This window comes from Dysidea avara, chromosome 1 (genome assembly GCF_963678975.1).
Source record: "Dysidea avara chromosome 1, odDysAvar1.4, whole genome shotgun sequence".
Classification (NCBI taxonomy): Eukaryota; Metazoa; Porifera; class Demospongiae; order Dictyoceratida; family Dysideidae; genus Dysidea; species Dysidea avara.
This window is the reverse complement of record NC_089272.1, coordinates 2,651,565-2,664,187: the sequence shown is the minus strand read 5'-3', so window position 1 is coordinate 2,664,187 and position 12,623 is coordinate 2,651,565. Positions and strand designations below refer to the sequence as shown.

The 12,623-nt window shown below is 38.4% G+C and overlaps 1 protein-coding gene and 1 long non-coding RNA gene across 2 annotated transcripts; both read right to left on the bottom strand.

Moving 5' to 3' along the window:
• Positions 1 to 7,108: 7,108 nt before the first annotated feature.
• LOC136236110 (uncharacterized) lies at positions 7,109 to 9,348 on the bottom strand. The gene is made up of 12 exons (XM_066029466.1): positions 9,225 to 9,348; positions 9,043 to 9,176; positions 8,869 to 8,916; positions 8,510 to 8,821; positions 8,324 to 8,443; positions 8,134 to 8,259; positions 8,008 to 8,076; positions 7,861 to 7,946; positions 7,669 to 7,795; positions 7,524 to 7,632; positions 7,389 to 7,462; positions 7,109 to 7,334 (listed from the first exon to the last, which is right to left on the bottom strand). The coding sequence occupies exons 1-9, from the start codon at positions 9,346 to 9,348 to the stop codon at positions 7,705 to 7,707; spliced, it is 1,110 nt and encodes a 369-aa protein (XP_065885538.1). The 3' UTR covers positions 7,109 to 7,334; positions 7,389 to 7,462; positions 7,524 to 7,632; positions 7,669 to 7,704.
• A 1,638-nt stretch (positions 9,349 to 10,986) lies between these two features.
• Positions 10,987 to 11,570, bottom strand: LOC136250945 (uncharacterized). The gene is made up of 3 exons (XR_010698852.1): positions 11,445 to 11,570; positions 11,217 to 11,351; positions 10,987 to 11,122 (listed from the first exon to the last, which is right to left on the bottom strand). It is a non-coding gene; the product is annotated as an uncharacterized lncRNA (long non-coding RNA).
• Between the last annotated feature and the right edge of the window lie 1,053 nt (positions 11,571 to 12,623).

Here is a 12,623-nt window from a genome sequence, read left to right as displayed (position 1 = left end):
TGGACGAACCCATTTGTTACAACAATTTTCAGTTTCTTTATGGACGAACAATGCCCATATGATTTTACGGTACTGGGCTTTGCAGCAGTGGCTAAAAAATCTATTTTTACAACTAGCCCAAACCTGAGCCCGGGGGCAGTAGTTTTATAAACAAACTATTCTTTGTGTTTGAATTCCTTGCATTTTGTGTTCTATATCAGAGTACATTGCGTATAAGTGCCTTGTGAGACCCCATCTTGAATATGCCTGTCCTGTTTGGTCTCCCTTTACTTCTTCTAACATTAAATTGATTGAATCAGTGCAGTGCAGAGCAGCACGCTGGATCTGTAGCACCTGGAATCCACAATCACATCAGTGGTCCAAATCATTGGATGACTGTATTAGCGAATTGCAATGGCCATCCCTGCAGTCTAGATGGCAATTCTTGTCACTGTCAATCTTTTATGATATTTGGAAGGGGCGTACTGGAATAAATTTTAGTGATTACTTTGAGTTCAATATGCTGTGTACAAGGTCGCACTCCTTAACTCAGTTTAAAAGTGTTTTCTTCTACTATCAATGCTTTCCATTATTGTTTTTTTTGTATCTGTGGCATTCTTGTGGAACACTATTCCTGAGGACATTTTGGCACGAAGCCAGATTAAACATTTCAGATCTAGATTGAAACAGTTTATTTTAATGTGATTGTTTAATTCTGTACTTGTATTGTGTATATATGTTGCTCTGTTTTTGTAATTGTATTTTCGTAACTGTAAAGATTGTATGTAAGGGTATCACCTTGTACAGGCACATGCCTTTTGTGTATCCCTTTAAACAATTTGATAATAATATCATAATATATACAATATAACGGTAGGACATCGGCCAGAGGCGTAGCTAAGGGGGGGCAAGGGGGGGAATTTGCCCCCCATCACTAAATGCTTTTTTAAAAAACCTTCGTCACAAGTATTAAACTGACACGAAAATGACTGTAAATTATGTACACTACTACGCGGTATCACCAGGGGTTGCTAGTGAATGCGCACACACAACATTCAACTCGCTCGTGACTGAATCCATCGAACGAAAATATTAGACACATACTTCTATATTTAGCCTAGATTACTCGCGTGATAGAACATTTTTGAATCTAAAAAGAGTGACCCGCTTCTCCACGGCAGGAGTCACAACTCACAAGCGACAAAGGAGACCAGATGATGCTAAGAACCTACTGTCTACGACGTGATAAAGTGTTAGCTAAATAAATGTACCAAGTATATTTTATCGAGTCGATCACACTGGACCTTTGTACGTACGGCAGTGCAGTCTATTTTTACTTTGTCAGTCAGCCGGTCAGGTGGATCTGTCAAGCTTACAAGTTCTGCTAGCAAGACAGGTGGGATTTCGTGCAATACATGGCATTTGAATTTCGCTGAGTGAAGTGAGTGAATACGTCATCCTGTCAGCAGTGTGCTAGGACTGCAGCACAGGCTGTGGCTAACGTAAAGTAACCTGTATTTGTACTAAAGTATTAGCTCTACCGGACTGTGGATGAATTTGTTGGAGTACAGTTGTGGCACGTGCGATGATGCTCGACGAATATAGCTACCTCGATTGCCGAAAGCAGTCAGTACTGAAATGGTTACGTAGCTAGTTATTTAAGCTTTAATAATACAACACCGTATGTTGGCTAGCCCACCATTGGGTCATTAGCCTTTTTTGCAATTATGAATGATTTTGAGTGTTTCGTGGGGGCATGCCTGCCCGAGGGGTCACCAACTAATTCGAAATCTCGTACACCTTCAATGAAATCCTGCCTGAAATATGAAATCTTATGTTCTCATCGTGATTCTGCTTACATACTCGTTCTGGTACCGTAGCTTACACTTAGCTGCTCCTGCACAAAAGTAAGAATAAAATCCGATGTTCCGCTCCGCTTAGGATTTGTATTAAGCGAGTTGTGGAAGCCAAACAAAACCAGGAGCTGTGGGAGAGAAGCCATACAAAACCAAGAGATAATCCATGCGAACTGTTCAATGGAATCCGATGTTCCGCTCCGCTTCAGATTTGTATTAAGCGAGTTGTGGAAACCGCACAAAACCAGGAGCTGTGGGAAAGAAGCCATACAAAACCAGGAGATGATCCATGCAAACTGCTCAAAGGTAAGAATGTTCCGCTCCGCTTCGGATTTGTATTAAGCGAGTTGTGGAAACCAAACAAAACCAGGAGAGAATCCATACAAACTGCTCAAAGGTAAGAATGAAATCCGATGCTCCGCTTCGAATTTGTATTAAGCGAGTTGTGGAAGCCAAACAAAACCAGGAGCTGTAGGAAAGAAGCCGCACAAAACCAGGAGAGAATCCATACAAACTGCTCGAAGGTAAGAATGGAATCCGATGTTCCGCTCCACTTCGGATTTGCATTAAGCGAGTTGCAGAATCAAAACCAAGAGCTGTAGGAAAGAAACCACACAAAACCAGGAGAGAATCCATGCAAACTGCTCAAAGGTAAGAATGAAATTCGATGTTCTGCTCCACTTCGGATTTGTATTAAACGAGTTGTGGAAGCCAAACAAAACCAGGAGCTGTAGGAAAGAAGCCACACAAAACCAGGAACTGTGAGAAGCCGCACAAAATCATATAAACTGCTCCTGCACAAAAGTAAGAATGAAATCTGATGTTCCGATCCGCTTCGGATTTACTGAGCAAACTACAAAAACTTAGCAACACTTTATAAACTTAGCAACATACAAACTGCAAAAGCAACTAAAGCATACAAATGCTCCTGGTTTTGTGGGGTTTCACACCAGATAGGGCTTCGACAGTTGCTCCAGGTTTTGAGGGATTTCTCACGGGATTTCCCCTAAATTATTGGCCTTGTTTCCCGGTTCTTATAAGGCTTCAGCTGCAAGTCGCTCCTGGTTTTGTATGGTTTCCTTTGATGGTTATGTCTTCGCTTTGCTCCTGGTTTATATGGCTTCGCAATTATTCTCAATTTCGTGAGGCTTTGCTCCTGCATGAACTTCTATTTCTTTCTCCCATAATTTTTTAGTGTTTCAGAACTTGTTACTCTACACCAACCTGTAAGTTAAAATAAGATTTTGCAGCTGTCGTTTGATTTTGTGAAATTTTTGATGAAATTTGTGAAATCTTGAGAAATTTGTTCAAGATTTTGAAATCCGTACACCTTTTTCGTGAATTAGTGACCCCAAGTGCCTGCCCTTCCATCACCTTCTGGCTAGCTACGCCCCTGACATCGGCCATTTTCCGACCAAGTGATGCTGTTGACTGATCAATGTAGCCGTTGGTCAGCCATTTGTGCTGATCAAATATTTTTACATCTTTATTATTAGTCTTTATAACATGTATTATTATAGCTATTATTATTGTAGTATCGTTACCTTTCCTTACCGAAGTTATTTAATCGCTACGTGAAGTCTCGATTCCGTCGAAGCATCTACTCAATGCGCATGCGTAAACTACAGCACTGCACCTCGTATTTACCCCAATTATCGATTGTGGGTTACTGTCGATGTTGTTAAGAAGCGATCACTACACTGACTACACGAGTGGCGCCTTCCAGGAGAAGAAAAGAAAGTAATGTTTGCGAAGTGGAGGTACAATATTAAGTATAAGATTGCTTAGGCCGCGGAAATGGGGGGCTAGGGGGCTGAGCCCCCCTCGGTCTGCTGAGGGGGAGCTTAGCCCCCCTCAGAATGATATCACGCCGAAATTATCCTGCTTGGAGTGGGGCTAAAAACCGTGATAAAGATCGAGATACTCTAATAGAGCAGTCACTCTAATAAAGCAGTCACAGTATTAGAGCAGTGTGTAGCGAGCTATGTAAGGATTTTTAGCAATAGCTAGTTGATAATTCAATCTGTGCTGACTCAACACCACTTGTAACAAAGTATTTAACCCAGCTAAGTCCACAAAATGGCTGTACAATGCATTGATACATAGTTTTTTGTTTGTAAAATATGTATGCAGCAATACAAATTTTGTGCATGCATTACTAATAAACAATTAATTCTCTGTAAAATGTATGTGCATAAAGTTCAGTGATAAGTAGCTGAAAGTAGTCTCAGATTCAATCTCAGAGTGATCTCTTTTCAAAAATTTCCTAGGGGGCATGCCCCCAGACCCCTAGAAGGCTTGTTATTCGCACTGCAGGGTGTCCTTCACACACCAGGATATTACACCTCTATCTTATGGCCATGCAATTTCAGAAATGGCCAATCAAATTTACTTTTGATCGGCCATTCTGTCTGAGCAATAATTTTCCCTTATATTGTACACTGTATAATAATATTGTCACAAAATGTCAGTGAAGGGAACAACTGAAGGGATTTCAAAGGGCATGAGAGAGCATATTTACCTAGTTGAAACACAGTACAATTGTGGCAAGATTCAATCTGGAAGCAATTTGAGATGACCTGAAACTAGGAAATAGCAAACAAACTCACAGTGACGTACAAGCCAATTCTTTAGATCAAAATACTGATTTTTAAGGCAATTATTTTATATCAATAGTGGACTTTGAAATTAAATATAACTCTAAGTTGCAATTTTAGTGGACCAAAAGTGGAGAATTTTTGAAAATGGCAATCTCAAGACTGGATTTAGTCTTGAGATTGCCATTTTTATTATAAAATGGCAAAATTATATACATGTGCTGTGCATGTTTACAGGTACTTTTAGTCAAATCCCTGTAAACATGCACAGCACATGTATGCAATTTTTGACTTTATTCTTTTCTGTAGTGCAGCTTGCTATTTAGTCTGACTTTTACAACTAGCCAAATCACCATTTACAACTAGCCAAAAGTCATTTACAACTAGCTTTTTGGCCACAACTAGTCCCTTTTTTAGCCCCTGCTTCGCAGTGTGAGAACTCTGATTTTCCTTTCCCCAACCCCCTGTTGTAATTAATTGTGTTTGTAGTTTAGTTGTAGAGTAATTTTGTATTGTAGCTGTAAAAAAATAATAATAAAAAACAAACAAAAAAACGTATACTTATATCACGTTTCTGTATACTTAAACTTATGGTGCGATTATTACTCCAGTGACGTCTCATTTTATTTGATTTGTAATTCGTGATTAAAAGGATTTTATTAAATAAACTGGGGATATTTAGAAAGTAGATGAGTTCATCTACAAAGTGAACACATAAAACTACTGTAAGTCTGATTTGTAGACGGTGAGTGTCCGTGAATCGACTTTTTTCCAATTATACGTCTTAAATGGTAATGACTACAGGTCTGCTGCTACCAGACAAAGAAGCCGAGAAGGCTGATACTTGGTGTGCAAAGTCCCACAGCCTTGAATTATCTGAAGTTGTTCAAAAATTCCTGTTGTAGCTCGAGCAATTGCATCTGATTTTGGAGCCCGTCCGATATTAGGTAAGTTCCTCTAGGTGATTTCTATTATGGACCACTACCATGGTTAAAATGACAATCATGAGCTATAATTATTTTGGACCTAAAGAATGATATACACAGCGCAAGATATCCTTAGCAGGCTAAGTGTATCCATGTAGCTGTAGATATTAGGTCACTATTCTATTAGATAGGGTTTCCACTCAAAATAGGAAGGTGCTTCATTTTGTTTTTTTTCTGGAGATTTTCACAGATTTACCTTTAAGATAAAGCAAACAAGTGCTAATTTGTTATTGGAATGTTTGCAGCAGTCGCTATCAGCACAATCTTAACTTATGTAAATATCCAAAAAGTGGTCACGTGACCAAAAATCCCTTTGTATTGGATTTCCACTGCAAAACAAGATGATGCCTCAGTTATTTTCATTGTTTCCGATGATTTTCATGCAGACTGACCTTAAGATAACAAACAAGTGCTAATATATTATTAAACTGTCAATATCAGTGCAGTTTTAACTGTAAATACCCGAAAAGTGGTCACGTGGCCAACAATCCCATTATAGCTATACAGGATGTGTTATAGCACTACAAGATGTAGAAGTCTTCATTATAAGGCAAGAAAGTTGTGACTTAGATCACCCTAAAATGCAATGGTTTTCAAAAAAGCTGCCCAATTTAACTATTATGATGTTTTTGGTCACGTGACCACTTTTGTATGTTTTCGTGTGTTAAACTTATGCTGATGCTCAATGCTACAAGCAATCCAACAATAAATTAGCATGCACTTATTTGCTTTATCTTAAAGGTCAGTCTGTGTGAAAATCACCAGAAACAACAAAAGGAAGCACCTTGTTACTTTGAGTTGGAAACCCTATATTAGAGTATTGACTGACTGCTCTATTAGAGTATCTCGATCTTGCATACACGTACGCATACTAGTAACCACAGGTCACAAAAGAAGCCAGGTCGGCACGGTGAGGCACTCTATGCGTAGCTCTATAGGCCTTCTCAAAGATCTATGACATATGATCGAGTCTATGATAAAGCTAGTGGAGGACCACTTATGGCGGAGGGGGGCCAACTCGATCAGATGAGATCAAAGCCGATAAGATTGCTACTCAATGACAATTATTTTTTGTCCAAGTTATAAAGCATGTACCTCACACATCCAATACTATGAACTGGGAAGATCACATAAATCTGTCGGAGCGGCCAACTTGCAGTGCTGCAAGTAGTCCGGGAGACCAAGTCATGGCTTGTCACGGAAAAATCGGTCCGGGTAAAATTGGTCCGCCCGGACCAATTTTAGATCCCAAAACTGATCCGGCCAGACCAAATTTGGTCGACCAAAATCGGTCCTACCGGACCAGTTTTAGTATCCAAAATTGGTCCTCCCTGGCCAAAATAGGTCCGGGGCCTAGGCTACGCCTGATTGAATTCAACGAGATGATTCTAGTCATCGCAGGCCCACAAGGACAGCACCGGCATATATTAGCTATCAAAAGTCCGCCGTATGACACTGTGACAGTACCGTAGTGGTTTAGCTCAAGCGGCGGCTGTTTCTCCGAGTCAGAAACACGATCACGCTCGTGTCACTGTCCTTTGACTAGCTATAAAAGGCTCAGACTTTGACTGACTAACAAACAAGGTAGCTAATATATTATAGTCACCACAAGAACTAAACCATGCATCACTAGGGAGATGTTGTACCAATTAGTCAGCCAATTAGTAGCTATACATGAATTAAATTCATGCATGGTATAAAGTGCATGATAATTATAGCTATGTTGCTGGGATAATAAGGATTTCATGTAGTACAGTGTGTGTGTAATGACAAAATGTTTAATCAACAACAAAGTAAGCACTTCTAGTTCTATTAGAAAAGCATTCCAAACATTCAAACTTTCTGTCCTTTACATCTTCTAATTGAACTTGAGCACAAATGGTGTGGCTCCATGATTTGCATCGGTCACATTTAACCTATGGTGTTTGGCTAAACTGTTGTCCAGTACTAAGCGGATAAGACATACTCACCCAATCTACGTAATCTGGATGGTCTATGCTTTCATCACCTGCTCCACACAAAATGCATCTGTCACTCATGTCAGCTACATAAAATGAATGTACTGTAAATAAGACTATATACAGGAATGTGTATAGCTTGAATACCTGAATAAGAGAGTAATGTGACTCCAATATACATCCGAATCCTCATCACATCTAAGCTGACTAGCTGAGATTCATTTATCCGTTCTGACAGCATCAGCTGCTCAGCCATCTATATTAAAACATATACAGCATTGTCTTTACATACCTTTAAACAGTAAATTCCACAGCTAGTAGTATCATACTAAACACGCTTTCCCAACTGTATTACTTTGAACTTGTCAATGCTGATAAGGTCTGTTCCTAGGAAGTTATTTCTTGTCTTGAAATATTTTCTACATTAATTAAAATGTTGACAAATCAAAATGCATGCTGGCTGATTTATGCATGCAGAACTAACTTTAGTGCACTAAAAGTGCCACGAGCACAACGACTTGGTCCATATGGATCCAGGTGATAATAGGATCCTCTTTCTAAGTCTATTGCCTGTGCAGGTTGATTTAGCCAATGCACATATGAAAGTATAATTATGTATGCATCAACTCACAATAAGGACCCAGTGATTCTTGCCTTGATTGTATGCACCAGCAACTAATTTTTTAGAGGTTAACACTTCCTATGTAGATATATAGCCTTTGTATAATTGTTTCATATGTATAGTGAATATATGTACCTTTGATAATAGGTGTGAAGAAATGTTCACAGCAGCACGGTTAATGATGGCTGTCAGTGAAAATGTTCCGATAACAGAACAATTCCCATGGATATTTGCAATCAATCGTAGGTATCCATTGACGATCTAGAATACAATACAGGTAGCTTATAGCACATCATGCATACAATGGATATGGTTATTATCTCACCTCATCATTGATGTAAGTGTTGGGTTTCAATGTGTGAAAACTCCCATGGTGTATAGTAAATCTACCAATTCTTGCCTTAACTGCATGACTTGGCTGTCCTTTTAGAATGTTTTCCAGTTGCTGGCATTCATAATTAAAGCAAACAATTTGGTAATTATTTTTCACATGCAATTACATTTTGGCTACCTTGTTAGTGGTGGTTGAGGAAGTGGCATAAACTATACGATTGGCCAGGATGGCATTAGTAGCAGTAGAATTAGTTGGGATTGCAGTAGTAGTAGTGGCTGGAATAGTGGTGGCAATAAAATTGGATTGAATAGTAGTTGTAGTTGTGGCGGTAGAACCGGCTGGAATAACAGCAGTTGTGGTGACAGTAGAACTGGCTGGAATAGCAGTAGTGGTATTAAAACTGGTTGGAATAGCCGTAGTAGTAGAACTGGCTGGGATAGCGGTAGAATTTGCAGGGATATTGGTATTGGCAAGCATGTACACATCATTCTGTGAGTAAACATAATAGTAACATATTTATATGGTGAAATCCTTACCTGTGTCAAGTCTGTTTTCACTTTAGCCACTCTTTGAACATTTTCATTCTATATATATGTGCACAATGTAAACTGTAATATGAGCATGGACAAATAACATTACACTGTTGCAGAGCTACAACATACTTAACACACATGATCGTATCTGGAGTTATGTGTATAATCCTAACTTACCTTGAGAAGCCTACGTTTCTTCTTTCTTGGTTTTTGTTGCTTTGTCACATCATCATCTTCAGAAAATTGAAGTTTTCTTTTGCACTTATCGGTGCCTCTTGGTGAGTCCAAAATCAATGCAACAAAATTCTTTCCTAGTGTAATTATTATAAAGTATGAATGATACATGTAAGGGTGCATACCTTTATCATCAGATGCTTTAGTACTTTGCCCTTTAGGTGTGGTTTGAACAACTCTAACATGAGCTGAAAATATACAGTTTGCATGACAACACCTGGAATTTAAAAAGGGGTCTTTTAGTTGCATATAATAGGTAACCCATAACTCAAGGTGTCAATAAGGTATCAGTTTTCAATTTGGTCAGAATGTATCCGTAACACTACCATTATTGCTGATGTAATTTCAAAGTTGATAATCAAAGTCAAGAAGAGTTATACATTAGTCAAATTTGGAAATTCGAAAAGGGTATAAAACTTCCTTTTCCACATTTAAAAATTTAGGCAAATCTAAAGATAGTAAAACCCCAACTGTAGATATTATTTACTTATAATGCTTTTTGAAGCAGGAGAACCCGCATCAAAGGTCTGTGAGCAACCTGTGCCCACAGCCAGAGATGCACACCTATACATTACAATTACTTATTACTTAACTATATATATATGTAGAATAACTACTGTACATATACTTATTACTAGCTAGTTTGCAGATCAATGTCAGTAATTAAAGAGGGAGAAAATTGGTGGAGATAAGTTGTCTTGAGCATTGGTGGCATGGACATAAGAGATGAAATGAACAGGATTGATCAGAATTGAAGTTAGTTGTAAAATGATCCCAATACTCACTGGCAGATCAAGAATGGGAAAATACCCCCCTCACCTTGTGAAGGAGCCAGCCATACTTCTGATTAATACTAAACTTTACGAATGTCAGATCAAGATCAGTGTCATATAGCACATTGTACTAGCATTTGTTACAGAAACAAAAGTGAACCAAGCTATGAAATTGTAACCCAACACCTTCGTGCATACTAAATGCCTCTAAAAATAATTATGGTGTTGCTGTTGTTTAAAACATTCAGAGCCTTTTTTAAGACTTCATGACCATTTGCACAATAATTATGTCGAAAATCAACAGGGAGACACTACTAAGAGGTGATTATTTGGTGCTTCAAAATGCAGCAACTTACAAAAGAACCTAGTTCTCCCCAACCACCTACAACTTAGCTTGTTCGTACCCCCTCCCCTTTCCAGCTCCTGGATCTGCACCTGATACTATTGATGGATCTACTTTAAATCAGGAAACTTTTGTCATAGAAAATTTTTGTCTTAAAATTTCAATGCAGCAAAATTCATAATCGATGAAATTTACAAAATAGCTTAACATTGTATGTGCAAATTATTTTTATAGCTAGTTAAAAATAATTCCATTGATTTTATTTTAGTTGATACAGCCAGCAACAAAAATTTTTTGACAACAAAATTTTCCTGATTAATGGTACTTTACAGACAAATTAATTTTTGTACCTTTAGGGTACATATCTGGCAAATGCACAATGGGTGATAGTGGGTGGCCATCTTCAAAGAATGTTGGAAAAAAGCCACCAGCTTTATTAGGTGTGCTAACATCTACTGGTTGATCTTCAGGCCTATTCTTATCACAGAAACAGGATTCTAGGGAATCCAAGGAAACACTTAGGTTGTTAAGAAATGCAACATCTCCTTGCAATAAAGTGGTGGTACTATGAATGATGAATGGATCATGATCATTGGCTGCAGATTGACTGACTGATTGACATTGAATGTTACCATCTTCCTTGGTAACACTATCAGATCCCTAAGTAAAGAAATAATATTACATACAGCTTTGCAAACTTACTGGTTTAATAACTTGCACAATGTGTAGGGGATAAGTGCTGCTTGAGATGGGCAACTTTTATCCTACTCACCTCTTGTAGTAAGTTTCCAGAGCAAATAGAATCATTGCCCGCTTGTTGACTGATTGACTGAGACTGAGAACTTTGGTTAGAATCACAATCCTTGAATGGAGTCTTACTATCTTCCTTGGTCACACTATCAGATCCCTGAGTAACGAAATAATATTACATATAGCTTTGCAAACTTTTAATAACTAGAGGATAAGTGCTGCTTAAGATGGGCACCATTTATCCTACTCACCTGTTGTAGTAAGTTCCCAGAGCAAATATAATCATTGGCTGCATGTTGACTAATTGACTGAGATTGAGACCTTTGGTTAGAATCGCAATCCTTAAATGGAGTGTGACTGTCTTCCTTGGTAACACCATCAGATCTCTAAGTAAGGAAATAATTATTATTGCAAACTTACTGGTTTAAATGTGTAGGGGATAAGTGCTGCTTATGATGGGGACTGTTTATCCTACTCACCTCTTGTAGTAAGTTCCCAGAGCAAATAGAATCATAGCTTGCATGTTGAATTGACTGAGATTGAGACCTTAGGTTAGAATCAAAATCCTTAAATGGAATGTGACTGTCTTCCTGGGTTGTGGTGTCAGTGGGTCCCTGAGTAATGAAATAAATATCAATACCTTCGCAATATTGGGCTTATAACTTACTTGATACCATACCTGTTTCACTGCCCGTACAAAAGTCTCAATAGTAGCAGTGAAATTTATCCCGTATTTCACTGACAGCAGTGAAAAAGTTGTAATTGCAATTTCATTGGCTAGAATTTATGTTAACAATGTAGCGCCAATTAGTGTCGACGCGTGTTTAGTACATAGTGACAAATTGCGTACATAGCAAAGCTAATGCACGGCATGCGCATATGCAGCGAGTATGGTATTAACTGGGAATAGCATGGGTAGCAGTGAAATTTGGGATAAATACCACTCTTGTTGTATTGGAAATGGTAAATTTCACTCGGCTTCGCCTCGTGAAATTTATCCCCATTTCCAATACAACACTCGTGATATTTATCCCAAATTTCACTGCTACCCATGCTATTACTAGTACATATAGTATAAGCTATTAAGTTTATAATTATTAATGTTTCACCCATAAGCTACACCAGGAGACTGTAACATGCATGTGTCATTATGTTCTAACTGTTGGAGGATACAATTAAGATATTCTATATAGTTCTATTGAATTATCTTCTGCTTGCAATGAGTAGAGTCCACGACCCAGAGATTTGGTGATAATGTAGGGACCTCTCCACTTGTAGTCTAGTTTCCCACCCTTTCTTTTCTTTCGATTGAAATCTCTAACAAGCACTTTTGCTCCAACTGAGAAACTTCCTATGTTTACATAATAAACAAGAGTTAAGCAGCTATACACAGATGATTATAGTACATGATTTACTCGCATGTGTCTCACCTGGCTTAAAATGTCGTTTATCATAGTGTAGTTTCTGTTTCAGCTGTGCTTTTGTGATGTTGTTCTTAGCTGCTTCAAGCACCTTTTGATGCTCTTCTCTAGCTTCACTTATTGGATAATCTTTAGCCTTGTTGTACTGATCTAAAAGTAGCCCTGCATCTTTTTTCTCCATTTCAATATCAATCGGGAGCAAAGCTTTCCTTCCAAACATCAACTCGAATGGTGTAT